Consider the following 26,093-nt stretch of genomic DNA (forward strand, 5'->3'; position numbering starts at 1 on the left):
TGGAAAATTTGTGAGGACCAGGTGAAGCAGTGACAGATTCAGAGGGTTATGTTATTGCTGATAACTGTTCCTCCTACAACAGCGTCAATGTCATTTTCTAACCAGCTGCAGAGCTTCGGTTTCTGCAGACTTTACTTCAGCCAGGGGTGCAGATACATCAGAGTACATCAGAAATGACAGAAAAGTGTGTGGTGAGCGCTGAGCCAAAACATTTTCATACTCAGTTCTATGTCAAGTTTCTTGGGTTTGATTGTTGATCTCTGTTTCTGTTGGTATGTTGAGAGTTTTCTGCTGCTTCATCCACATGGCTGCATACAGACCTCCCCGGACCAGCAGCTCCTCGTGCCTAAACACAACAGGAAAATAAGAAGAGCAAAGAGGAGAAAATGAGGCAATAAAGAGCCACAGCTGCATCTTTAGAAAAGGGTCAGTATGTGAGTCTCTGATTCAGCTTCTCAGATGAGGCATTCAATAAACATGTCATTTCCCCAAATAATTCATTTATCTTATCCTTAAACTTTGTAAACAATTACTCTTTAACTGAACACACCTTAAGACATTTTGTGTATATCAGTCATGCTCCAGAAACAGCTTTTACAGACCTTTAAACAACTATCTTGGCTTCGCCGTTTGACCACTCCAGTGGTCAAATATTTGACCAGCAGCACCCTCAGTATTGTGTGTGACAGATGAACAAAAGGACCAGTTCCATTTCGGATGGTTTTGTCGGAGACCAAAAATAAGAAGAGCAAACGAATAAAGGCAGAGGAGGAGGTGGGTCACTCATAATGTCTTCTGACACCAGAGCTGCTTTAAGAACAAAGTTGAGCTGTCTAAAATCCTCCTGCAGACTTGAACCAACTTTAGTATGAATTAATAAAACCACAAGTCTGTTACTGTCTGGACTGCCAGACGGAAAGAGAGAGCGAGAGCGTCAGAAATAGAGGATACAGATATAGAGAAAAAGAAAGAAAGAGAACAGGTTCGTGTAAACTAGCAGAAAGGCAGAAAAGGGGATGATGGAAAAAGAAAAATGAAGAGAAACTTGGGTGGAGCGAGTGAAAGAGGAGGTCAAGTGTTCAATCTGACCACGCACATGGAGGAGAAAAAAGACGAGCAGACAAAAGTAATGCTGAGGCTTTTCTAAGTCATGAGCGATCACAGTTGCGCCTAAAAATATTTCCACGCTAAGGCAGCAAGATTTGGAGACACATTTTTCTCTTATTTCATTCGTCCATCACGCTCAAAAACTGAGCTTTTTGTCAGAAGACTCACAAAATTGTTCTTTCATTGTTTTAATTATCGGTTCAGTCTCATCAAATGTTGTGCCCGTTCAGTTGCCTAATGACAAAAAGAGAAAAATATGAAAATGAGAACAATTAAATCAGGACTCTGGGTAAACTGAAGCACGGCGCAGGTGACCACAGAGAGTAGGAGGGCACAGAATAAAGGTTTAAGAGATCTGTGATCTATCTCTGCTAAATGTTTACTATGATGCACAAATTTGTTGCTCAGGTGTTTAAGTGTGGATGGAAAGAACTGCCTGAAAAAAAAAAACGGAGAGTTTACGCATAAACAGCGTTTTCAGAATTAGTCGGCTCTGCATGGATAGTCCATGTAAAGCATGATAAGCAAAGGTAGACCCTGAGGACAGGATGAGGCCACTTCCTGTCTCACGATACACTCAAACACTTTGTGGCAGAAATTCTGTGTATTCTGACACCGGAGGTGAAACGGACCCGTCTTGTGTTTACATCACAGTGTCAATCAAAAGATGGAATGGTTTTTGGATGGCGTTCCTTACACTTGCCTGCAGGGACAAACCGAGTTCAGCAGTGAGTGGTGGGTAAAAGCCTGCACGCATGCATGCACCTGTACAGCCCTGGATGTGACCAGCTCATCTCTCAGGTGTGTTCTCATTGATACCTTGATGTTATCCTGTGTGTGTGTGTGTGTGTGTGTGTGTGTGTGTGTGTGTGTGTGTGTGTGTGTGTGTGTCTGTGTGAAAGGAAGTCTTCATGGTCAGCTCCTATATCAAAAGCTTGCATGCATCAGCAGTTAAGTGGCAGCTCCACTGGGTGTGTATGTAGTGTGTGTATGTATGTGTGTGTGTGTGTGTGTGTGTGTGTGTGTGTGTGTGTGTGTGTGTGTGTGTGTGTGTGTGTGTGTGTGTGTGTGTGTAGTGTGGTCCATCTGCCTCTGGGGCAGAGAAAGACACCAGGAGGCTTAAGGGTCACGCACAAAAACACACTCTGAGGTTTTGATCTACAGATAACAAATTTGCAAGCACTTAGAACACAGGTGAGTCACACACCGATGCGCATGCGCGCGCACACACACTCATCAGTGGCTGTGGTCAGAGGGTGAGGTAGAGGAGGACATTTGTTGTGTAGAAACTACCTTACCTTCCTCTCTCTGCGATCTGTCCATTGTGAACCACCAGGATCTGGTCTGCTCCGATGATGGTGGACAACCTGCAGCATCATACAATCATTATTCCTCAGCCAGCTCCCTCATGTCACTGCATGTGGCTTCGACCATGTCTCCTACAAATTACATTCATATATTACTACACTGTTTTCCCAGACACATTGTTGAATGAAGCGCTGCATTAATTAACAGCTGTGTGACTCTGAGACTCCTCAGCGATGTAGCTGTGTCCCAAGGTTGCAGCCTCAAACGCAATAATGTTATTATCAACAAAAGAAATAAAGGCCAGAGCCACAAAAAAACAGGATCCAAGTTGTAACAAACCAGAAATATTATCTAAACACATTTGTGTGAAGTGTCACAGTGTGACATTTGACCAGTCAGCGTCTTTGGAATGAAAAAAAGGGAGATAGAGATAATAGTTCAAGGTTGGACAAAAGGGGACAAGACGAGGAAATGGGAAAACAGGCAGACATATCTGTAGAGAGAGAGGGAGAGTGGGAGGCAGTCAGAATGTGTAGTTAGATGTTAAATATGTTCAGCTGTTCTATAAAAGTAAAATACACGGCCATTCCTCAGTAATCACAAACAGAAACACACAAACACACTTCAGTTCTGTCACACTCGTACAACCAACCGAAGCTCACACACAGCTGAGCATGTCACTCTGGGTTGGAGAACTCTGAATGAACTTGTCTGTAAATTATTAAAGTTAATATTTATGACCGCTCTCTGATGAGAGTCTGATTAAAGCCAAACTCAGCGAGCTATATGGCTCTCAGCTACGGACTCAACTTTGTGATGTGACCCAGTGGGAAAATCGGAAAATTATTCCCAAGGTGTTGTAAAATCTAGAGATAAGATTTTTCCACCGAGGATTGATTTTCAGTGGGTTTTTGTAAGGTAAAGGTATGAATCTGATATGAATCTGAAAATAGGATTCAGAAAAGCGAGGGGGAACATGTCGCCCCTATCCCCAGAGGAAATTACGCCTTTACACAGAACAAGAAAAAACTGTTCTGCAAAACGTAGAACTCGTGCATCTCCAAACTGCTGAATGTCCCTTTAAAGCCTCAGCAGAGCCACCACTCCGCTTTAATGTCATCAAGACCATCTTTGGAACGTCCACCTTCAATATTTGATAGAAAACCTCGGTCACAGGTAGAAATATCTCTCCCTAGAGACTGCAGACGTCAGCTGATTTTTTTTTTTTTTATCCTCCACCCATTCAGGCTTTTCAGCAAGAAGAAAACATCCAGTGTGTTTACATGCAGACAGTATGTCCAGGATATGTAGAAAGCCTAACTGCAAAACGAGGCTGTCAAATCCTTGAAATACCTACAAAATAAAAGTGCACATCGGTTTTATTAGGCCCTCTTCACAGGACAGAGCAGATGTCATAATAAAGTAAAATGAATAATGGCTGAACGACATAATCCTGGTATTGTGAAAGTTGTTCACTGTCACATTTGAACAGAACGGAGTAGCATAAGTCTTTTTATGTAGGCTATCATATATTTCATTTTCAAAATTCCAAACAGTGCTCCTGCTTCTGACTCTAGTTTGGTCTCCACCACTGCTGCTTTTTGAAAGAAACACGTTTTATGCATTTTTAAGACAATGGAAGTTCAGTGGAGCAGGTTGTTAAACACAACAGTCATAGCTTTACCAGTCTAATTCAGTGTACTGTGAATGACACAGTGAGCCTGATTTTATGAGCAGATTGCTGCCGTGTTCAGGAGAAGAGTGTTTTAATTTCACTTAAGGCCAGACTGATTCAGTCAATAAACAACCCTGATCCTACAACCAGACTCCATCTGCTGCTGCTATTGAAAGATTAAGAAGCTGCTGGATCATCTTATTCAACTGGTCAATATATAATCAAGATCTAGGAGAAAGACATAAGCGTCATACAATTGATTTTAAATAGGAAGATAATAAATTAAAAAACAGACATATTCTGCCTGGTTGGATCATTTGTACTTGGAAAAAACTTATTTAGTGACTTATTTAAGTTGTTGTCTGGTCATTTAGTTTTTGTCAGTGGTTCTCTGATCTGAGCAGAGGAGTGGCACTTCTTCTTATGTCTTTGCAACAAGAGAGTTAACACGTAAACAAAATGCTTATGTTGGTTACAGATACTCAGTTTTCTTCAGATGTCACAGTTCATGAGTTTTTCTTTTCCAGAGCAACGATCGACACATTAGTATAAAGACAGTGAGTCTGACACGTGACTCAGTCAGTAACGGTCACAGATGACTGATCACAGTCAACATCTGTAAACAGTGTTTGAAAGCATGGGTCAGAGTTTCCATTCAGGTGTGAAGCTTGTTCTTTCAGCGTGTTCATATTTTTATTTTATGACTCAGAGTTTTGTTGTTTTGTTTTTGTTTTTGGTCTGTTGACTGTTTTGAAAATCCATCAATAAATATTGGAGCAGACAACATGGTTTGATGTGGAAAAGCAGAACTCATTCCCCATAAACAGCCCACAGGTAATTTGATATACGCAAAAACACACTTTAAACTTTTCGCTTTTGACCAGTTGAATAACATGAGTCGACCTTCTTCTGTACAACAGAAACCACGATTTAATAATGTTAGTGATGGAACAATAAAAATAAAAAAATAAAAAACACGATCCATTGTACAGAGGAAATGATAAAAACTGGGTCCATGCAGAGAAGCAGGAATCAGCACCACAGGCTGATTCACTCCTGATGTATTTTAATGTGAGTGTCAGAGCCTTTCAAGTCTTTTTCAACATCACTCCGACTGATGAATAACCAGACATCTGTTTCTTTAACTTTTGTTGACCTGTCATCACGCGTCACCTCATATCCTCCAATCAGCTTTCCATTTAATCTCTCCATCCTTCTCTTTGTGTGTGCTCTAATCCTGTTTTCCTTTCACCACGTCCCTCTTTCCCTTTCATCTCCTCCCTTCACATTTGGTTTTTCTTTTCAGTTTTGGTCCTGTATTACCACCGCTACTGTAACCACATTGTAACAGACCACTGTCGTTTGAAGAGCTGAATGTCTGTTTATGCACTCGGTGTCAAAAAGTCCAGGACCACATCGGACCATCTTTTTATCCACAACAACTGCCACTTACAGGCAGTGAAAAACACGACTTGACACATCACACATCCGTGCTTCACCGGACTGCTCAACAAAAACAAGCAAACGTATTGTGAAGCTTCTTAGTTATAAATAAAGGAAGCAGGAAACTTTCGTCCTAACAAGACGCAGCTTGGTAGTAATGTCACCTGTGTGCGACCACTATAGTCGTCCTGCTGGTGCAGACCTTGGCCAGTGAAGCCTGGATGTTCCTCTCAGTCTGGGTGTCCAGTGAAGACGTGGCCTGATGGACCAAACACCAAACACAGCAATGATTTGTCCAATCAAATTAAATACTTATGTATCCATCACTCCACAGAAACAGTTTAGGTACTAACAGATAAAATGTCTGAATTGATTTAGTGTGTAACTAAAAATGGACACTGAATGTTTTTTTGAACAGGCTGCCTTTGTCAGTAAAGTGAGTTTTGTTGTTGAAAATCAGGTATTTAGGTGCTGAAACTGTGTGTGTGACACCTCCTATGTCCTCACCTCATCCAGCAGAATGATCTGAGGTTCTTTCAGGATGGTCCGAGCAATCGCCACTCTCTGCTTCTCCCCACCACTGAGCTTCAGCCCTCGCTCCCCGACCTCTGTGTCATAACCTGGATAAGCACAGGTGACACTGTCAGCTGTAAGTCATTACTGTAAGTATTTACTTTCTGCATCCAGATGTTCCAGCATCAGGATTCAAATTGGCAAACATAAATTTACAGGTCAGCAACATCTGAAGTGAAAGAACAAAAAACACACACACACACACACACACACCATAGCCTGACCCTGAGGTAGCTCCAGTATCCTGCTGTGTACGTCAGCAGCCATGGCAGCTTTCTCCACCTCCTGGCTGGTGGCTGTAACTCGGCTGTAGCGGATGTTGTTGCCGATGGTGTCGTTGAAAAGAACCGTGTCCTGGGGAACCACGCCGATGTACGACCTTAGAGAAGACTGACGTACCTTAGACACACAAAGGAAAATGAGGGAGAGATTAATTTTAAAGTTATAATAGACCTACAATTATTTGCTGGTTATCTTCAGTGAGTGTTCAGTCAGTGAGTGTAGGTGATTTATACGGCAGTTTTTGTCAATTTAAAAGAGAGAGGTGAGACAAATGGTTCAGTAAGAGATGAGGAGTTTAGCTAATCCAGGTATTTTGCTAACCTGGATTTAATTCAGAACCAACTCAAACCTACAGACCTGATTGGATCTGTCTTGGTTTTTCCAGGCTACTTCCCCTCTTATCCGAGCATTATGGTTGAGTTCAGCTCAGCTCAGCTGAACAAGCAATGACTGAGAAGTGATCACTCATCACGACGAAACCAAATGTCATCCCGGTTCATTACAACTAAACTGAAACTCTCCTCCTGCGTCGGGTTGTATTCCTGTCGTAGCTCTGTGATGAAAGACGTAAAACTTACATCTGTTCAAACGAGCGCCGCATTAAACATTAAGTTATATGAAGCAAAAAACAGCAGCACATTTTTCAACATCTGGCCAGAAAGCATCTCACAGCAGGGTTTCAGTCCATGTCAAATGCTTCTCGGTTGCATTTACACCTGGCTTTTTTGAGATGTGACACATATCTAATCCAACCAAAACACATGAAGTAGCTATGCATAAAGGGGTACATGGGATCCTCTGGTGATCTGAAGGTCACAACACAAACTGGTTTGTGTCTATGAACAGGTCAAAGTTTTCTTCTCTTCACTTGGTCTTTCTTTTTTTCTCTCTCTGTTTCTCTCTCTCACTCACACACTCAGTCAGCATACATCTACATAAATGTTGCATGGTTAAATTCATCCTACACTATATAATGCATGCTGCCCCAGGTCACAGACAGCACACATGTCCTGAACTGATTTCTGTACATGTCTCTCACTCGCTCGTCTCCCTGAGGCTTTAATGCACCTTCTTTTTTCCGCTCTATCTTTCCTATAATTAACAACTTAATCAGACGGATCCTGACACATCTCATCCAGCTATGAATGAACAATCGCCTCACCATGTGTGGCCTTTGCTTTGATATACTTACATCTCAATAAACAATTTGACGTGCTGATTTCGGCTGCAGTTATCGGAGGAAAAATATCAAAATTTAATTAAAGCTGTGGGTGAAAAAAAAAATGTGGCTAAGTGGGGACTGTTAACACTGCCGGGGGAGCTATCACTCCAGTTAATTTTTTAAGAGTCAGACTGTGGTGAACTGCAGTGAAACCTGGAGGAACCGGTTTTAAAAAATAACTAACATTACTGAACATTATTTTCTTTTAGCTTATATTTTCTCCTCGATTGATCAAAGGATTTATTCTGTGTACTCTTATTACATCCATTGTCACGTCATAAAGATTAATCATGTTTGAACTGAATTAGATTTTGATGATAAGGAAAGAGATCAGAGGCACAACCGTGACGCACCCTTAGCTTTTATCTGTCTTTGTCTTGATGTCTTGCTGAGAGAAGGCAGACCAACATGCTTCAGTGGCCAAACCGGTAAGAGTGAAATAGTTGTGATGTGTTTCCCCCGTTTAAGAATAAACCTCTCAGCATTCTGTGAATATGGCTCTTCATCTCTCCAGAAATAATTTCCGGTTTTCAGCCACTCTCTGGTCAGTGTGCTGTACTTTGAGCCTTTCCTGTGGAAAGCTTTCCTCCGCAGCCACAACAATACAAATTCCATTTCCTGCACCAGCTTGGTTTGGCTGGTAATCACTCACTTTCCCTTAATTTGATCTTTGCTGTTTACTTTTGTTATTTCTTCCACTCAAGAACAACACAGCATCTGTTTCTGATAGAGGCGTGCTGACAGAGCTGTAACACCAAATGTCATAAAACGAGAAAGAGACAGATGGAGAGGAATCAAGCAAAAGGGGGATTTAAAAAAAAAAAGGCTTTTAATGTTTTTCACTGAAACATCACATCAAAAGAGGAAATCTTAGTGTAAGACAGCTGTCCTCACTCACAAGAGATAATGACTACCATTATACCATTACAGTAAATCTGTTGGATGATGTAGTATTTAAGCTATTTCTCCATCAATCCTGTTTTCTACAAAATATGTTTATATAATTTGCTTTGCCAAATATGTGCAGCACTAGACATAATTGTCCATTCCAAAACCTTAATCAAGAGCTTTTAGTTGCCTAAACATGACCAAAAAAGGAAAAGCTCCTTTTTTATTTTTATTTATTTTACATTTATATTGGGAATTTTATCTTGTAAATCCATTATGTATGCGTTAATAAGGTTTTGTCAGGGCAACATAATAGTTTGATGTTAAAATTACCACTTTGTTAAGGTTTGAGGACGATTGTGGTCATGTTTAAAAAAAACAAAAAAACAAAACACAACATTTGCTCATGGTTGGAAACAATTTCCAACAATTTATCTCCCTGAAACCAACAATCTGACGCTCACGCCTGCCTCACACCGTGACTGGTCAGCTGTTTGGAGGTGAGAAAGTAAGCAAGGTTTCTCAAGGACACGCTTCCCTTTTTGCACTACTGTCTCACCTGTCATTTTTCACAGGAACCAAGGGCAAAAACATGAATGTCTTCTGGGAGAAACGGCCTGAAAGTGCTTACAATCATCTCGGTATGTTCATGATTATTGTGTCTCCCTCTCTATTTCAGCAGGCTTTTCACCCCAGTGAGGCCATGAACACTTCTCCTCTCTGACACGGTTTAACAACACATCATAGAAGGTGTTGTAAGGCACAGAGTCGGGCTAATTGTTTCCCCCATGTTTCCAGCCTTTGTGCTAAGCTGACCTAACTGGCTGCTGGCAGAAGTCTCATATTTACTGTACAGACGTGAGAGAGGTCTCAGTGTTCTCTCTGCAAGAAAGTGAATAAGTATATTTGCTAAATTGTCAAAAAATTCCTTTAACAATTTGGCTTTACAGTGAACCTCTGTACCCCTCTGCCCTGCTCTAACCCTGGAATGATCCACCTCACAGTTACTGAAGACAGCTTCTTGATTGGCTTTAATAAACACTCGTCTGCGAGGCCACTCTGTTCCTGACCAACAGGAAGGTGTGTCACAGAATAACAGGAAAAACTGGGTAGTTATGAGCAGTGATTGCCAGCATGGCTGAACAGGAACCAAACTAAAGTGAAAGTGCTGTTTATATCCACAAAAATCTAAAAAAAAAAGAGAGAGAACCTGACTGGCACCTTAAAAAAAACAAACAGATGACTCACACCAGCCATCAGCAGTGTTAGGGTCAGCAGAGCCGGACTCATCAGAGCTTCACCACATGTGGCTGCCATATGCAGGGACAACCAGAACAGCACAGGACAAATAAGAAACCCAGAGGTCCAAGAGGCTGAGCCGTGCTCGCTGTGTTGCAAAAGAACTGGCCGCACTTTCGCTGCAAAACTCACATGTAAGAGAGAAAGGTGGTATCAGTCTTTCCATCAACAATTGTTCCTTTAAAGATTTTTGCATCCAGTTAAAGTTACGTTGGTCTCATCACACCTCACCACACTGATTCAGTTTTTTTACCCTGTGAGGATAATTAATACTGGGGATAAGACTGAATGACTTGTTAAGATGGACATCGTTGTACTGGGTAAAACAGGCCAATGAGTCCTTTGATAGTGACACATTAAAAAGGTATTTATAGAGTACAACATGAAAAGCATGGTGGATTTTAATGGAGTGACAACAGGCAACATGTGAAACAGATGGTGTGTAAAAACTGTTGGCATCAACCCCAGAGCTCAACATCCTCCTCGTCCTTCTCCCTCTCAGTCTGTAAAAAAAGGGGAGACTTCACGGACACCTGCTAATCAAAATTCTTTTTTATTGATTCATCATTTTCAAATGCGATCAAGGTATTTTTATAGAATTACCACCCAGTCAGTTCTTCATTTCACTTCTTCCTCTCCATAACAAATAAATCACCAGTCATGCAATAAATCTAAAGCTTTTAAAATTTACCATTGACCATTAACGAGATCAGTATGTCGAAGCATTTTTAGAAGTTTAATAAATTAGAATGATACTCGTTCTGATCATTATTATACCTAAAAAAAAAACACACAAACATTGTGCGTTTTCCTGTAGCCTCCAGAAAAGAGCCGGCGCTGATGCTGCCTAACACAACAACAGAAGGAATCCTTCAGCAGAGGAAGCTGAGGAGTTTTACCACTTCTTTCTCTTCCTCCTCCAAAACCCAGATTGATAAACACTCTGTATCTGCTTTAAGAGAATGCCACGTGTGTGTGTGTGTGTGTGTGTGCCTGTGTGTGTGTGTGTGTGTGTGTGCCTGTGTGTGAGAGTTGATTAAACTGTCCTCCTGCTGTGTAATTACAAACAAGTGTCCTCATAATCATCACCAGCCTCTTCATCTGCACAAATACGTTTGTTGTGCAAAAACATGTGTACATATGTGTGTGTGAGTGTTTGTGCTGGTTGGTTTATTTTTATTGAGACTTTTGGCAAATCATAAACAGAGTTACTTCAACTACAACTACAATAAATGGGCTGTCTTTACACACACACGCACACACAGACACACACACATCTGGTGTCTGGACTCGTTGCTGCATTATTCAGGAACCTTTTACTATGATTTATTCACGGTGTGACTGGAGCTGACACACTCTCAGCCCAGCTGTGCGTGTGTGTGCGTGTATGTGCATGTGTGTGTGTGCGTGTGCGTGTGTGTGTGGTGTGTGTGTGTGTGAGAGAGGAAAAGTGGAAGTCAGTGCATGAGGCAAAAGCTGGAAACAGAAATGAAGAGTGAGAGACAGAAATAAAGACAAAGAGAGGGAAATCAAGAAGAGGGAAATATTCTCATTCATTGATACCACTCTCACATCTGTCTGCTCAAATGAAGGAGAAGTGCATGAGTGAACAAAGACTGGGAACACGAGGGAACAGCTGGCCTGGCTATGGCCAAAGGTAAAAAATCCACCTCCTAGCATCTCTAAAGTTCACTGATTAACATGTTATATCCTGTTTATTTCATCTGTACAAAAACCAAAGTGTAAAATGAGAAGTTATAGTTTCATGGGCAGTTATGTGCCAGATTATTTGTTAGCCAGGAGCAGTAGGCCTGTCAGCCTACAGCCTTATAAAGGGTTATAGTAGTTCTCAAAATGTTGAACTGGTCCTTTAAGCCAGACACTGCATCTTCTGCCACAACTTTAACACAAACTTGCTTGTCCCAGACAAATGTTTGTGACCTAAGACCGAAACCTTAGTGTCAGCGCCCATCAGGAGTTGTTCCAGATGTTGTGAAACTTTTCAGACATGCTCTATTTTATTGTAGCTAAAACAAAAATAAGTGGCAGACCTCTGCTCCACGTCCTGCTGCCACAGCAAACCTGGCCAGGAAAGTGGCTGCAAACTGAATGCATGGATGGCTAAATTACTATTCCATTTAGTGGCTTTTTTGTCCCATTATTGTCACGTGTTAATACAGTTGAGAACTTTTTTGAAAACTTCCTGTCACGCACTTTAAGTACTGCATTTGCAAGCTTTTTTTTTTTCCTTAGAAAAAAAAAAAAAAGAAAAACAGTAAACAGCTATGCCGGCCACCTGCTGACTCTCAGATGTCTGCACACACATGTTCAGTTCAGATTGTCACAAATGTTCTGTTTGGTTGGACGTAAATAAAAACAGAAACCTGGGGAAATTGTTGGCAGTAATAAAAGTACACAGTTTGTAGTTAATGAGCTAAAACAAGGAAACGTATGGTCCTTGAAGTTGCTTGATTGGTAATGAATGTGAACTGAATGCGGGTGTCATGGTGTGTGTGTGTGTGTGTGTGTGTGTGTGTGTGTGTGTGTGTGTGTGTGTGTGTGTACCTTGGAGATGTCCTGCCCGTCTATGCGGATGCAGCCGCTCTGAGGGTCATAGAATCTGAACAAGAGACGCAGGATGGAGCTTTTCCCAGATCCAGATGGACCAACCTGTACACACACACACACACACACACACACACACACACACACACACACACACACACACACTTTACATGAGTAATTTGGAAGAAGAGGCCCATTAAATAACACTTGATAGACAATAGGAGCGTAGGTGTAGCAAACAGAAGACGGCGTACCAGGGCGACTGTCTGTCCTGCCTCCACTGTGAAGGTCACATCTCTGAGAACCTCAGTTCTACACACACAAACACACACATGTAGAAAGCAGCAACAGTCAGGATCAAAACAAACTTCATTTAATCCCTAATCATGCCTGGGCTTCTTCTGACAGTGATTCCTCAAAGTTTGTGGATTTGAGAAAAATCAAGAAAGGCAATGAACATATATGAATGTTAGAGAAGTTCAGTTCACTGAGTTTCAGTGTGACGTTGCTGATGTACATGTTTGTTATTGCTGTGTTGCTGTCACATGCTGTGGCTCACATTATGCTGTAAAATAAATGGCAGTGCACACAGGAGGTCAGCCAAGACGTTCAATTAATAAACGTCAGTGTGTTTTTCAGAGTGTCAGTCATCCTCCAGACAGCAGGTGATGGTAACCAGCTGCGTTACTTTTTCTCATCTTTCAGAATAAAAGCCTTGAGAAACCCTGACTAAAACCAATTGCTTTAGATTAGGGAGAATTTGTGTTTCTGATTTAAACAAAACAACATGATGCAAACAGTGGTCTGCAGTGTCAAAGACAGAGGCTTCTTGTATTTCTGCCTTTGATTATCAGAGACTGCCATTATTTACCAAATGAAAGGTAATTCTAAGTGTTTCCTGTCAGGGACAGTTTCTGTGGTTAGACAGTTTGAATGTACAACTGAGTCAAATCCGATCATTTATTGATAGAAAACTGGATTTACGCTATGAACAGATTAGTTGTTGTCTACACACCCAGGCACGTAGCTGAAACAGACTCTGTCAAACTCCACCTGACCTGCTGTGAGCTGCAAGTCCTGAGCATCCTCAGCATCCTGAACCTGTGAGGAGAGGGATAGTTCCTAACTTCATCTCAGTTTGAAGCTGTGTTATACAGTAATGTTATCCATTATCTGTTTATACAGTTGGATAGTTCACGGGGGGAGATGTATACTTAGTGACAGATACATTATAGTGTTTTAAAAACCATTTGTTAAAAGTTTACCGACTGCTTATAGATGTTAAATAAGGGGACAGTTTGATGATTTATCACCATCAGCTTTTGCAGTCCCCCTCTCCTTCCTGACCTTCCTCCTCCTCCTCCTCCCCCTCCTCCCCGACTCCCCTCGCCTGCAGCTTCCCAAGCCAAAGAAAAGGGCCGCTGTGTTTTTAAGGTGCTCTAATGCTTTTGTCTACATTCATGTGGCTGTTTACCATATCAAGGGCCTGTGAATGTAGGAGCCTTTAGTGAGGCAGCCGGAGGACGCCTTTTCCCACCGAAACACACACACACAAACAGACGTACACACACAGACATACAGGCAGACTGTGTGTTTTAGTATGTGCATGCGCACAAATACACACAAAGTCACACACAAACACTTGTTGACCTCCTAATCCTCTGACCTCTGACTGTGTGAGTTTCTCTGTTTCCAAGCAGACTGACTCTGACTGAGCACTGTTCACAGATTTCAGCCTTTCCATACACTTATGTGTAAATATTGTATTTCATTTTATATTTTTATGTTCATCTGTTACTGAGCCTGCTTTGCATTTATTATCAAACACTTTTGCTTAAAACAAGAAAAGACATATATCTACATACTTGTGATTAGCTTAGCAATATAATAGATGTATAGTAAATATTAAAGAAACAAATTTTAGTACATTATCAGCACTGTCTGCCTCTGACTTTATGATTATTGATCCAAATGAAGTACAGTCTGTAGCCCAGCATTAAACACCTAGCTCACATGGGTAAACCCAATGTTTTTGTGACTCACCTCTTTCTGCTCTGTCAACAGTGCCAGCATGTTCTCCATGTCAACAAATGCACTCTGAATCAGCCTGCAGACACACACACACACGCACACGCACACACACACACACACATACACACACACACACAATGCACAATCAGTATTATTACACACAGAGAGGGTGATAGCAACACAAGAAGAAGCAGATACAGTCAAAGAAGTGGTACTAGGAGAAATAGAATTAACACTCGTCTCATGTTTATTTTAGATTAATATTAATATTTATATTTATATAAAAACAAATATCTATAGTATTTACTGTCACCACTTATACCAGTAACAAAAATAATTTCAAAAATGCCAGAATCAGCCACCATCAACTATCCTGTACACTCATCTCACCTGTAGTAGGTACCAAACCAGTTCAGAGGGGTGTACAGCTGGATGATGTAGGTACCAAACAGAACATAATCTCCAACCTGACGGAAAAGGGAACACATACCCAACAACTGAACATTAATCGTCCTGCACACTGATCCACAGAACAATACTGATCCTATAGTAATCAAAGGTTACTGTAAGTCAAATATATTAATTAGCATCCCATCAGCAAGAGAATCACACACTTTCATTTTCCATCAAGGCTGAATCTGAGTCAAACAGATCATGGACACGTCAGTGAAGTACTGTCCACAGGTCATGTCTCTGTCTTTGTCCAAGTCGAGTCACAGACGTCATGTCTGAACCATTGTGGTTTTCTGAGCCACTAACGTCAATGTTCAAGTGAAATCCATGTAAGTGAAGTTCACTATGTGCTTTTAACCAACAACATCACCAGGTAAACTTTTGGGAACTGGTGTTTTAAATGCTGAACTCATACCTGAAACTGACCCACAGAGACCAGGTAGGCGCAGAGCAGAGATCCAGCCAGCAGTCCTGATCCTATGATCACGTTCTGGGTTTGATTCAGCAGAGCCAGCGATGCTGAGCTCTTCCACTCACACTGCTGTGTAAACACAGCCAGAATACATTTTATTAAAAATAAACAAATACAGAAAAATGTGTCTGAAGATTTGAAAATTGTTTGGTCTTTGAAACACAAGCTTACTTGATATTTCAGAATGGCTTCCTCAAAGCAGCGGACCTCATAATCCTCTGCGTTGTAATATTTTACCTGTGAAAATAAATCGGATTCAGTGATACTGAAAAATCCTGTTAACATCCTGAAACGACCTGCAACTGAGATATCCAGACACACTTTATCATGTAACGTCTGGAAAACACTGGAACTGGAACATCTCACACAGACTAATGTACAAATGTGGCATCTCCACTGGTGCCTCACCTGGTCACACCTGCTCAGAGCAGCAGTGGTTTTCCTTCATAAACGGTATAGTGTGCAGTTATGTTTTTCACTTCTCAGCAGTAAAATAAACACTGATGTTATCTGTTACCGTCTCAAAGTTGAGCAGCGAGTCCACAGCTCTGGCCTTGGCACTGTTGTCTTGATTGTTCATCTCTCTCCTGTATTTCGTCCTCCACTCTGTGATCAGGATGGTGCAGGCTGCAGATACAGAGAATATGTAAAATCTGTTTCTATTCTCCTGTCATTTTTTTCTTTCTTGCTGTTCTGATGAAACCAACTTGGACAGATGAATATAGAAGCATGTTATCTCAAGATAATGTGCCCTGATTACAACAAACGGATCGAAGAAAACACACACTCGCACACGCACTGACTCACTGAGGTAGAGCACCATGCAGGTGAAAACAATGAGTCCAAACCAAACACTGAAGTACGAGATGAAGTAGATGATGGCAATGATGATATCACAGATGGTGGGGATGATACTGAACAGGATGTAGCTAAAGACAAAAACAATCACGTTATTACTCGCGACATATATGTGTTTGGTCCTATTGTACGGCAGTTAAACCCGAGCAGAAATCATGCCATGTTCCCTCCCCCCCGACCCCACCTCAGCAGGTTGTTGATGGAGGAGGTGCCTCGGTCGACGCTCCTCAGCACGTCCCCGGTGCGTCTCTCCAGGTGCCAGCGCAGGGACAAACCATGCAGGTGGGAAAACAAACGTAACTAAAGTGTGGAGGGAAAGAACAGAGAGAAACTTGTAGTTATGTGACTATACAGACTGCATACATTTTCCTTGTTACAGGTGTTTTGGGGGAAACACAAACTAGACACAGGAAAACATACAGAAGAAGAAGAGGTCTAGGTGGTACCTGAACGCCTCTGCTGGTGAACTGTTGAACTCTGATCCACAGAAACTGACGAAGGTTGCTGATGAACCCAGAGGTACCTACAAGGAACAGAGAGGAAGACAGGGAGACCTTCACCTTCACCTTTGTACATACACACACACACATTTCTCTCAGTATATGAACACACACTTGTGCACCTGCCCCTCCTCCTTGTAGGAACTTCAGCAGTGTGTAGATGCAGACAGTGGCAATCAGCGAAGTCCAGCCACCTCCTGCGGAAAGCTCATTTACTGCACACACACACACACACACACGCACACACACACACCCAACAGTTACAAAACGACATTATCAGTGATCTGAAGTTGTATTCTTGTCCATCTGATGAATGTTAGTCCAAAATCCGCTCCCTTCTCTGATTTCGGTCTCTACCTGAGGGAAGTATCTGACTCTTTCGCTGCCAAACGCTCGACTATGTTCACCAGCTGGTCCCTAACTGTGCCTGTCTGCTGTTTGCTGCTGAGCAGGTGCTGTGCAGTGGCGTTTTAGAGCTTTTTCACCGACAGCAGCTGCCTGCTGCGGCAGAAAGCGAGACTATGAGAGTGGTGAGAGTAAAGCTGGAGGCGTACAGCTGAACAATGAGCTGAAACTCTCCACAGAACTCCATAAAGCTGAGAGAAGCTGCAGATTCAGGTGATAACTATAGGTTCATCACTGCGAGCAACACACGTCACAATGTTCTTATAAAAATATCTGTGATACTTTAAATCCACATTCTCTTAATCAAGGTCTATGATCTCGTCCTCACAGTGGAAACCAACCAAACTGACACACACACACAGTCATGAAAACATTCACACACTCCCCTCTCTGCCACACAGACACATTCTCATTCACATTCATTACCATTTTGTACAAGTGCTGGGAATCAGGCTGAAATGAAAAAAGAAAAACAGAGAGAGATGAGGGGAGGAGGGGAGGAAGAAGAAAAACAGAAGATCCAGACAGAGAAAGAGACATTGTGAGAAAAGAAGGGAGGAAAATATAAAATAAGATAAAAAAAAAAGACTGAGAGAAATGAATGAAGAAATGTGTGTATTCTGCACTCTTTAACTTTCTAGTGTGTGTTTTCAGCGGGGGGTATTTTCAACTCTTTGGCATCAGGTCCCGGAGTCGGAGGGTGGGAGGCGGGGTCGGACCCAGAGACAAAACGTCCGTTGTACCGGTGTGTTAACTCCACGAAAAAGGCCGCTAATGCTGGCTAAGCATGACTGGCAGGAGGGGTGACCTCCCAGAAAACCCTGCACACACACACACACACATCAACAACACCCCCCACCCCTCTCTGAAGCCTCTTCCACGCCTTCCTCATCACACAAAGCAGCGCTCTGCCTCATTCTCGCAGCGCTGGCTTACACTTTCATGTTGCTCCAAAAGCCAAATGGCCAGTTTTCTAAAAGGAAAAGTAGCTGAAGACAAACTGAGAACTGACTTCCTCTGAAGTGGTGGCTTCTGGGTCGTTGCCTTGTGGTGGATGCAGTCTTGCGTACAAAATAGTGTACAAAAGACCTTGGCAAATGATGACAGCGCCCGCCCGCCAAAACTCATCCTTCGTGTGTGAAAATTAAGGTTGATCTCTCCTTCAAACCAATCCGAAGATCCCATCCCACATCGCTGAACTTAACGAATGACCAAACCAGCCTGCACTGTTTTTCAGTTTGTGGTGATGTACGGTACTTTTCTCATGTACGTCAGTTCTCTTTGGTTGCCTGACAGACCGCAAATCAACATTTCCATGGAATCAAAAGTCAGGCTGCTCCCAGGCCTCTGAATCGCCACCCACATCTCTGATTTATTCAGCCACTGAATAAAATAAAATGGCAATGGAGTGAAATCATCAGGAGCAAAAGTATACTTGCATCCAGCAACCACAACAACAACTGCATTAGAAGAGAGCAGGTCATAACCACAGCTTCGGTTTTGTATTCATGGCCGGTGTGTAGTGCAGGGGTGTGGCAGGGAAGGACCCAGGGAGCGGGCAGTCAGCAGCTGGAGGAATCTCCTCTAACGCAGCCTTCATATTCATACATTCTTTGTGTGTGTGTGTGTATTTATTTTTTTATTTTTGCTTCTATGTGCATGACAACAATCTTCAAATTGAAACTTAATTTTTCTTTTTCATCTAAGGTCAATTCAGGTTGGAATCAGGACACAAGAGGCAACAAAGGAGCAGTTACAGAGCAAAGCTGTCACCTGGACACCAGTCGCCAGAACTTTTTAAAAATGTGAGCACACTACCCCCTAGAGTTTTAGGAGCATAATGCAGCAGTCTGACAGTGCAACATAATTGCTTTAGTTGGTGTTATGTTGCTTTACCTATTGAATTTGCTAGTGAATATTGATAATAAAATATTAAACAAACCAACATTTAAGGGTTTCAGACAGTAGTATTTTTCTTAATAGTATATTTTTACAGCAGTTTAATGCAAGTTTTAGTCTCACATCATCTTTCAGTTGTTTTAAGTATCACTACATTTTTTAGTTTTTGAAAAATTAAAACATCCATGATCAGCTTCTCTTGTTCACTGATACCAGTTTCTCTGTTTTTAGTGCTTACCAATGTTCTTGGAGTAAACAGGCACCAGCACATTGACCAGCCGCTCTGCTGCCAACAGGCCCACACACAGCAGCACCAGTCCCTGCAGCGCTGTAGTGCCTTTAGGCCAGACGTACGGCAGCAGCAATCTCACCTTCCTCCCAAAGCCTCGCCAGGAACTCGGCAAAGAAGAGGGCAAAGGAGAGGAGGAGTGCTGGATCTGAGGAAAAAGTAGAATACTTCAATACTGCCCCCTGTGGCCACAGAGCAGAAAACGCTCAGTGCAGCCATCGTTGGTGGGAATAAATCTTCCAAATTTAGGTTTTTGTCCATGCCTATCATTCAATACATGGAGGTGTTTTCTGATCTGACACTTCCATCAGCAGAACAACATAATTTAACAGTGTCTTTCAAAGCTGCAGTCAGAAAAATAAATCAGTTTTACGATGTGATAACCCAAATCCCAAAAGCACAAACAACAGGTTCTTGGTGTTAGTGGGTTTAGTGACACAGAGAATTTGTACTTTATGGTTTCAAATGTACAAAGTTCACTGTAAAAAAAAATCAACAACTTACCTCCACATTTACAACTTCTCTTTTTCCTCCCCGTCCTTTCTTTACGCTGACGTCGTCCATCTGTTTACTGTGCTGTAAAAGTAATTTCTTCAGCAGCAGAATAAGAACAGTGCAAACCACACGCTGATCCTCGTTACAGGATTACTGGAAAACATTTAAAATATTTCATTAACTGAAGCTGTATTAGTGCCTGAGAGTTTAACCTACTGTGGTGGTTTGGTTTCAAAAGCAGTCAGAGTGATCACACACACACACACACACACACAGTTCTGTTGTGTTTTGAGCTTTGACTTTAAAGTATCTGAGGTCAGCATTTTCTTTTGACCTGGGAACATGGCTGTGTGTGTGTGTGTGTGTGTGTGTGTGTGACAGGGCCATTACAAAAAAACTGAATGAGGATGAATGCAACGTGGTGGGAGAACGAAACAACTGAAAATTAATGATCAAATTTAAAATGAATATGTGAAATGCTATTTTTGTATTTGAGGCTACAAAGGAAAATGTATTTCTAAACTGTCATTTTATGGCTTGTTCTGGTAAACTCAGGCGTAAATGTTTTAAAATGTGGTCCAAGAAAATAATAATTAAAAAAAAATACCCTTACACAGTGGTTTCAGAGAGTGAGACAGTAAAAGGCAGAAATACAAACAAGCAGGTTCTTTATTAGTAAAGAGTAACAAACCAGCAGGTTGTATGGAGTAAGAAGCCTATACAGTGTGCTGCTCCACACAGCAGCATGAAGCCATCAGCATAACGTTTCTCTATGGACAAAGCTCGGCATGAACACGATCAGGATACGGCATGGACGAGCATTCAACAAGGCGGAGCCACCACGGTGCTACGTGGCTCACCAAGCCATGACAGATGCATTGTGGGACTGGGACTGAATCGACACTGGGAGTGTCAGCCTGACGTTTAACTCTTTGGAGAAGAAGAACTGAGGGTCTGTCTGCAGAAGAAGACGCCTGTTAGGCGGTAAGGTTTAAAAAAGCGGTGACCTCTGACCCAGACATGCAGGTTTGTAATTTCCTGGCATCGTTACATGTTTTCTGGTCTGTGGGTGATTCTGAAAGGTAGCATTGACCAACAAACCTCCTGCCAGAAAAATGTACTGGGAGGAGGTTTGGTTGTCATTAATGATGGAGCTTGGGTGCATTTACATCTATATGTTTATATTAATAATGTCTACAGTTTATTAGGATATGATCCACATATTCCAAACAGATAAAGACAGATGCCAATCGAGCAGATTACTCAACACAAAATAATTAACTGACTTTCCTCTTTACTTCACCACAGTCAAGGGGAAAGCTTCAAGGTGAGTGTAGGTTGCAGTGGTACACCTGAGGACAAATTAGGGCTGTCCCAGGCTTTCAGGAGCAATACAACCACTGGTTTATTGTACTGGACAACATCAGTGAAGACGTGGTTTTGTCTCACTCACTGGTGATATGATTCAGTGCCCGATTTATTGGAACGTTCTTTGTTGTTGAATTTCTTGTGGTTTAGACAACCCACAGCTCAGCGCCGTTCTTCAGAGGGTGAAAGCCCAGCCTCTGCTGCTGTGCAGCTCAAACCTGGGTTAAAAGAGCTAAAGCAAACCAGAACGTGGAGCTGTGCTGGATTTAGACAGAACTAGTACTTTACACACTGTACACTACGACTGAAATATCAGATTTTAATATTTCCATTCTCAATTTACAAGATGTCAACTGGGCAGCATTTAAAATCCAGAGGGGCGGACTGGAAAGCGTTTGGAGAGATTGTGATTGAAAACAAAAAGAAAAAAAAAAATCTCTGACAGAAACGGCGACCTCAGTAGAGCAGAAATATTCTGGGGAATTGTTGTATATGTTGTGTGTTTTAAGACTGGGTTGTACCTTATACGTCATGAAGACCCTGAGTGCTAGGCTGATACTATAACACAGAGCACAGTGGATGGAGGGCTCAGGCTCTTTGACAGATAATACACTTGTGTCATGTGGGACCGAAGCTGTGGTCCTGAGGCCTCACGATCTGGTCTTCATCCTCAGCGTTGCTCTTCTTTATAAACCAAAAATATACTTTTGTTTGTGGACATTCAGGGTTACCTTCAATCGTCAGTGACAGCGGATGAGGACTGTAAAACTTTAGCGTTATTCCACTTTGTTGTTGTATCATCATCATAAAAACAGTTTTTCTGTTGAAGGAAATGAGAGTTCAGTGATTACAGGTTTTCTCTGGCGGCCATGTTGGCTGCACAGTTCTGCACCGGTGTGGTGTAACTGGCTGTTTTTGTGTTATCTAGGCAACGTTCCAGTGAAGAGATATAAATCTCAATTTCCCTGCTAACGAGAGCATTTCAGTGGCTGAGGTTTCAAAGTAATGGATGCCCAAAGTGCTCAATATTAAACAAAGAAAGAAGACATTACAGACCATGTATCATATAAATAGGTACAGAAAAAATGCAATACATTATTATACAGAATTATTCTAACAATAATAATTCTATGCAGCTAATGCCACTATTTCTGCTGCCATGTCCATGTCTTCTATCTTTATTGTAACAGGTATTATGAGTTTTTCTTTTACGTGAATTTTTTATTTCACCCAACTATATATTACTTCTTTGTACTTCTACATGTTTGCATTTGTTATATGAAACCGAGAAACTGATTTATTTCATAATTAAATTACACAATTTGTATTTATTTAAAAGAATATTTGTTTGACTTACTGACTGATTTAATTATTTATAATATTGAGCACTTTGGATCTCTGTACTAAAGGCCAGGTGGGTATGTATGATCTGCTGTTAACTGTAAGCACTTTTCATGTCTTAGTTTTTAATCATTCAACACAAGCTGAGTTGAATGACTCCTGAATGGCTCCTCCTTGGAGCTTTTCCCACAAACTCTGACAAACACCTGCTATAAATGACCAGTGCCAGTCCTTGTTATTAGGGTTTCAGGCTGAAATGCTGCCATGTTGATCAGATAACGGATGTGGATGGATGTTGTTGCACTAGACGAGGTGAAAGCTGCTTCTACTGTACAGTGGGTTGCTTACATTTGCACCATTCTGCCTCCCCACCTGCATGAAAATAAATGCTTACTATTGTAGTACACTAAATGCTTACAGGGGAACTGGGGATGAAAATTGCCGGGGGTCGGGCCGCTGTGAGAGCATTTGGTGAAAGCAGAGGACAGCACTTGTAATGGCAGAACACATTCTACAAGAAATTACATTCATCAATAGAAACAGGACAGTAAACAGACTCTTCTGTCTGCCAGCCACAGCCACTGCTAAATCCAAGACCAACTCAGCAGCTACGTGAGCTATTTTACAAGCCGAACGAATGATTTGCCACAGCGGCTGGTAGACAAATGTACAAACAAAAAAGCTTCAGGGTGGAGTTCATTATCCACCTTCACACCAAATGTCACAGGTTTTTGTTCTAGAAACAGACAGATTTCTAACCTGATTTCTAAACCGTCCCTGGTGATTTTACATGCAGGTTTTCCCTGATTATTCTACAGCTCTGTAAACTACCTAAGCAAGTTTTTGTAAACAGTGATACGAACAAATGATGTGTCCTTTAGTAACGCTTTCAGTCTCCATGGTGCCTTTTCTGTGAAATTCTGCCAGACCAGTAGTGCTCGGATTTTTTCTGCAGAAGGACAACTTGCTCACCTTCCTGCAAGTGATGCCACTGGCCCATTCAAACCTTCCATTCCATTGTTTTTCATGGCGGTTCCATCCAGCACAGTTCAGTATAGATCAGTCAGCAGTTTGATTCAAACTCAAAGTAGTTCACTTCTTCACACTCTTCAGAACGTAACTCTGCAGCTGCACAATGAAGCGACTGCTCAGTGAACTCAGTCCAGCTCAGCGTATCTGGGTTTGATTAAACCGCCTTGCGTCAGCTCCACTTTGCACAGACCAGACCGGTCCAGGTCACCATCTAACATGACGCCAATGTTAACCGCAGTCCTGCAATAAATAAACATTCAATAAGTTAAAGGTACTGTATATCATAGCAAGGTTCAACGCTGTCGCATCCAGTCCAAAGTAACTTCCAACGTTGGTGGTTTAGATCCCAGCTTCAGGTGACAGTTGGACCTTCTGGAATCTTCTGTGGCGACATGAGCAGTCCTTTATGCTTCGCACCAAATGGATAAGAAGTAAAATATCCCTTTAAGTCCAGGTTTCTTGCTCACTGCTAACTCTAACTCCTCTAACCAGTGGCCAAACTGACATCTGATTACACTATTTCAGTTAGTGATGGCGAGGACTTGTGTCAACACCACAACTGGCTAAACATTCTTGCTACTCACTGAAATGTCTGCTTTTAACAGCGGCCCTGGACCGACCGTCTCTCATCACGTCAAATATCCGAGTCCTCATGAATGAAACGCAGACATTCGTCACGATGTTTTCTACAACATTCTTCATGGTTTTGCTGGAATTCCCCTTCACACTGGTTCCCAAACCTGCTTCTCCTAATTAACATTCTTTTTTTGTCCCTGAAGCTACAGTCTGGTTACATGCACTGACAGCCCCAGGTTCAGGTGCCAAAGGCTGAAAATCTTGTCAGTACTGTTGAGCAAGACACTGAACACTGGCCGTGCTCAACTCACCGAGCACCCAACGATTCAAAACCAACGTTAAAGGATGTAAGTCTTCTAACTACTCCAACACATATCTTGGTTGTGATCAGTCTGATTTCCTCTGACACTGATCAAACTCTTTAATCCTCAACTAGAGTTCCTGATTATCTTAATTTAGCTCTAATGAGATGATCTAAAACACATTATCAGCACATTTGTCACAGTTTATAAGGATTTTTGCTATGGACCAATTCTTTGATATCAGTTGCTGGTCAGGCAAACTCAACGTCAGGTTTCTGTGACTCTGGTTTAGTATATCAGAGTGCCCTCTAGTGGCCAAAAAGCCTTACAAAACATTTTAATATGGTCAGTTGTATTGGCCTTAATCACTGAGCGTGGGTGGTAATATGCTCCATGTTGGTGCAGATGCAAGTGTCCCTGAGCAAGAGCACTGTGTCTCAGGTGAAAATGGAACAACCTTCTGCAGATCTAAGTAAAGATAAGATTAGAGATGATAAAATAAGATTATTAAAGAAAGATAAGAAAGAATAAGTGCTGCTCCCTGCTGGGATTAACATAAGGAGCTGTTGTCTTTGATAAATATATTTCTTTCCCTGTAAAAATAAACATTTTAATGTGAATAGAACCAAATATGTTGCCATCACACTTGCTCACAGTGGTCATGTTCTCAATTTTGAGCTAGTTCTTTGGGTTCATACGGGGAATCTAGGCAGTATGTAATGTTTTATACCAAGCGAACAGAGACCAGATAAAATGTTGGTCTGATATTAAATACTGATTTTCTTTTTTTCTGCTTATAGGTTTGGTGTTTGGTATAGGTTTGGTGTGGAGGTGCCAGATTAATTCTCACACCACAGGCGCCAAATTATTTTCCCACTCACACATTAATAATTTCTAAAGATAATTTAATGCTTAAAATATACTGTGATGTTATTATTGGTACCCTGGTGGTCACAGATAGATTATTACTGGGTGTTCAAACACTCAGATCTCCTCTGAGTCACAGTGTGTTGCCCATGCTGCTGCTCACCAGCCCTTTGATATTGGTGATGGGCCTAACGTCGTGCAGCTGTCTTCTTCGGTCGATGAACGTGGCCAAACGCGTGGTGTCCAGGGGCGTCTTGGAGTATTCCCCGCCATGTGCACCCCCACGGCCCACCCACGGGTGCTGCAGACAGGAGGTAGCGCTTGGCCTCTTCCTTTGGTCCTGCTGCAGCACTGAGGACACGAAGTCCCGCGCCGCCTGGCTCACGTCGCGGAAGTATTCGTCCGGGAAGCAGAAGTCCAGGCGGCAGATGTTGACGCAAGTTTCCTCTGGCGATTCATCCAGGAACGGGGAGACGCCGCTGAGCATCACGTAAGCCAGCACGCCAATGCTCCACACGTCCGTGGCGACCGAGACCGGCGTCCCACGGATGAGCTCAGGCGCCGCAAACTCTGGGTTTCCAAGCAGGAGGTGGACGTAACGACGGTGGGCGGACAGCTGGACAGCATCGCCAAGGTCGATGAGTTTAATGCAGGGGGTGGGAGAGTGAAGGTCCACCATGATGTTCTCAGGCTGGAGGAGAGAGAAACAGGTCCACAACAAATGGAAGCTGATAATTTTCTGTTACTAATAACTATGATTATTTGTTTTTTTTTTAAAAAATACAGCTCCAATATTTCAAATGTGTTTAATAAAATCCTTAATTTAGACAATACTTACCATCA

At 42.0% G+C, this 26,093-nt stretch overlaps 2 protein-coding genes across 2 annotated transcripts in view; both read right to left on the reverse strand.

The window, feature by feature from the left end:
- Nucleotides 1-231: 231 nt before the first annotated feature.
- Nucleotides 232-19,833, reverse strand: abcb6b (ATP-binding cassette, sub-family B (MDR/TAP), member 6b). The gene is made up of 19 exons (XM_041057563.1): nt 19,774-19,833; nt 19,219-19,417; nt 16,799-16,891; nt 16,623-16,699; nt 16,361-16,476; nt 16,126-16,247; nt 15,836-15,945; nt 15,490-15,555; nt 15,262-15,387; nt 14,784-14,860; nt 14,406-14,469; nt 13,378-13,463; nt 12,617-12,674; nt 12,363-12,467; nt 6,331-6,505; nt 6,041-6,153; nt 5,698-5,792; nt 2,406-2,474; nt 232-346 (listed from the first exon to the last, which is right to left on the reverse strand). Exons 1-19 carry the CDS (start codon nt 19,831-19,833, stop codon nt 232-234), a joined length of 1,926 nt encoding a protein of 641 aa, XP_040913497.1.
- A 650-nt stretch (nt 19,834-20,483) lies between these two features.
- kalrna (kalirin RhoGEF kinase a) overlaps nt 20,484-26,093 on the reverse strand; it is a 113,512-nt gene continuing 107,902 nt past the window's right edge. The window contains exon 68 of the mRNA XM_041058131.1: nt 20,484-25,941. Within this exon, the coding sequence (XP_040914065.1) occupies nt 25,384-25,941 (558 nt within the window). The 3' untranslated portion in view covers nt 20,484-25,383. The remainder of the gene's footprint in view (nt 25,942-26,093) is intronic.

This window comes from Toxotes jaculatrix, chromosome 15 (genome assembly GCF_017976425.1).
Source record: "Toxotes jaculatrix isolate fToxJac2 chromosome 15, fToxJac2.pri, whole genome shotgun sequence".
In the NCBI taxonomy this organism is placed as follows: Eukaryota; Metazoa; Chordata; class Actinopteri; family Toxotidae; genus Toxotes; species Toxotes jaculatrix.

Coding starts and splice junctions, on each gene's coding strand:
- abcb6b (XM_041057563.1), bottom strand. CDS start 19,833: ATGGACGACGTCAGCGTAAAGAAAGGACGGGGAGGAAAAAGAGAAGTT. Junction 14,861..15,261: donor TCTCTGTGGGTCAGTTTCAG/GTATGAGTTCAG, acceptor CTTTTCCGTCAG/GTTGGAGATTATGTTCTGTT. Junction 6,154..6,330: donor GATACTGGAGCTACCTCAGG/GTCAGGCTATGG, acceptor GTGCTTATCCAG/GTTATGACACAGAGGTCGGG.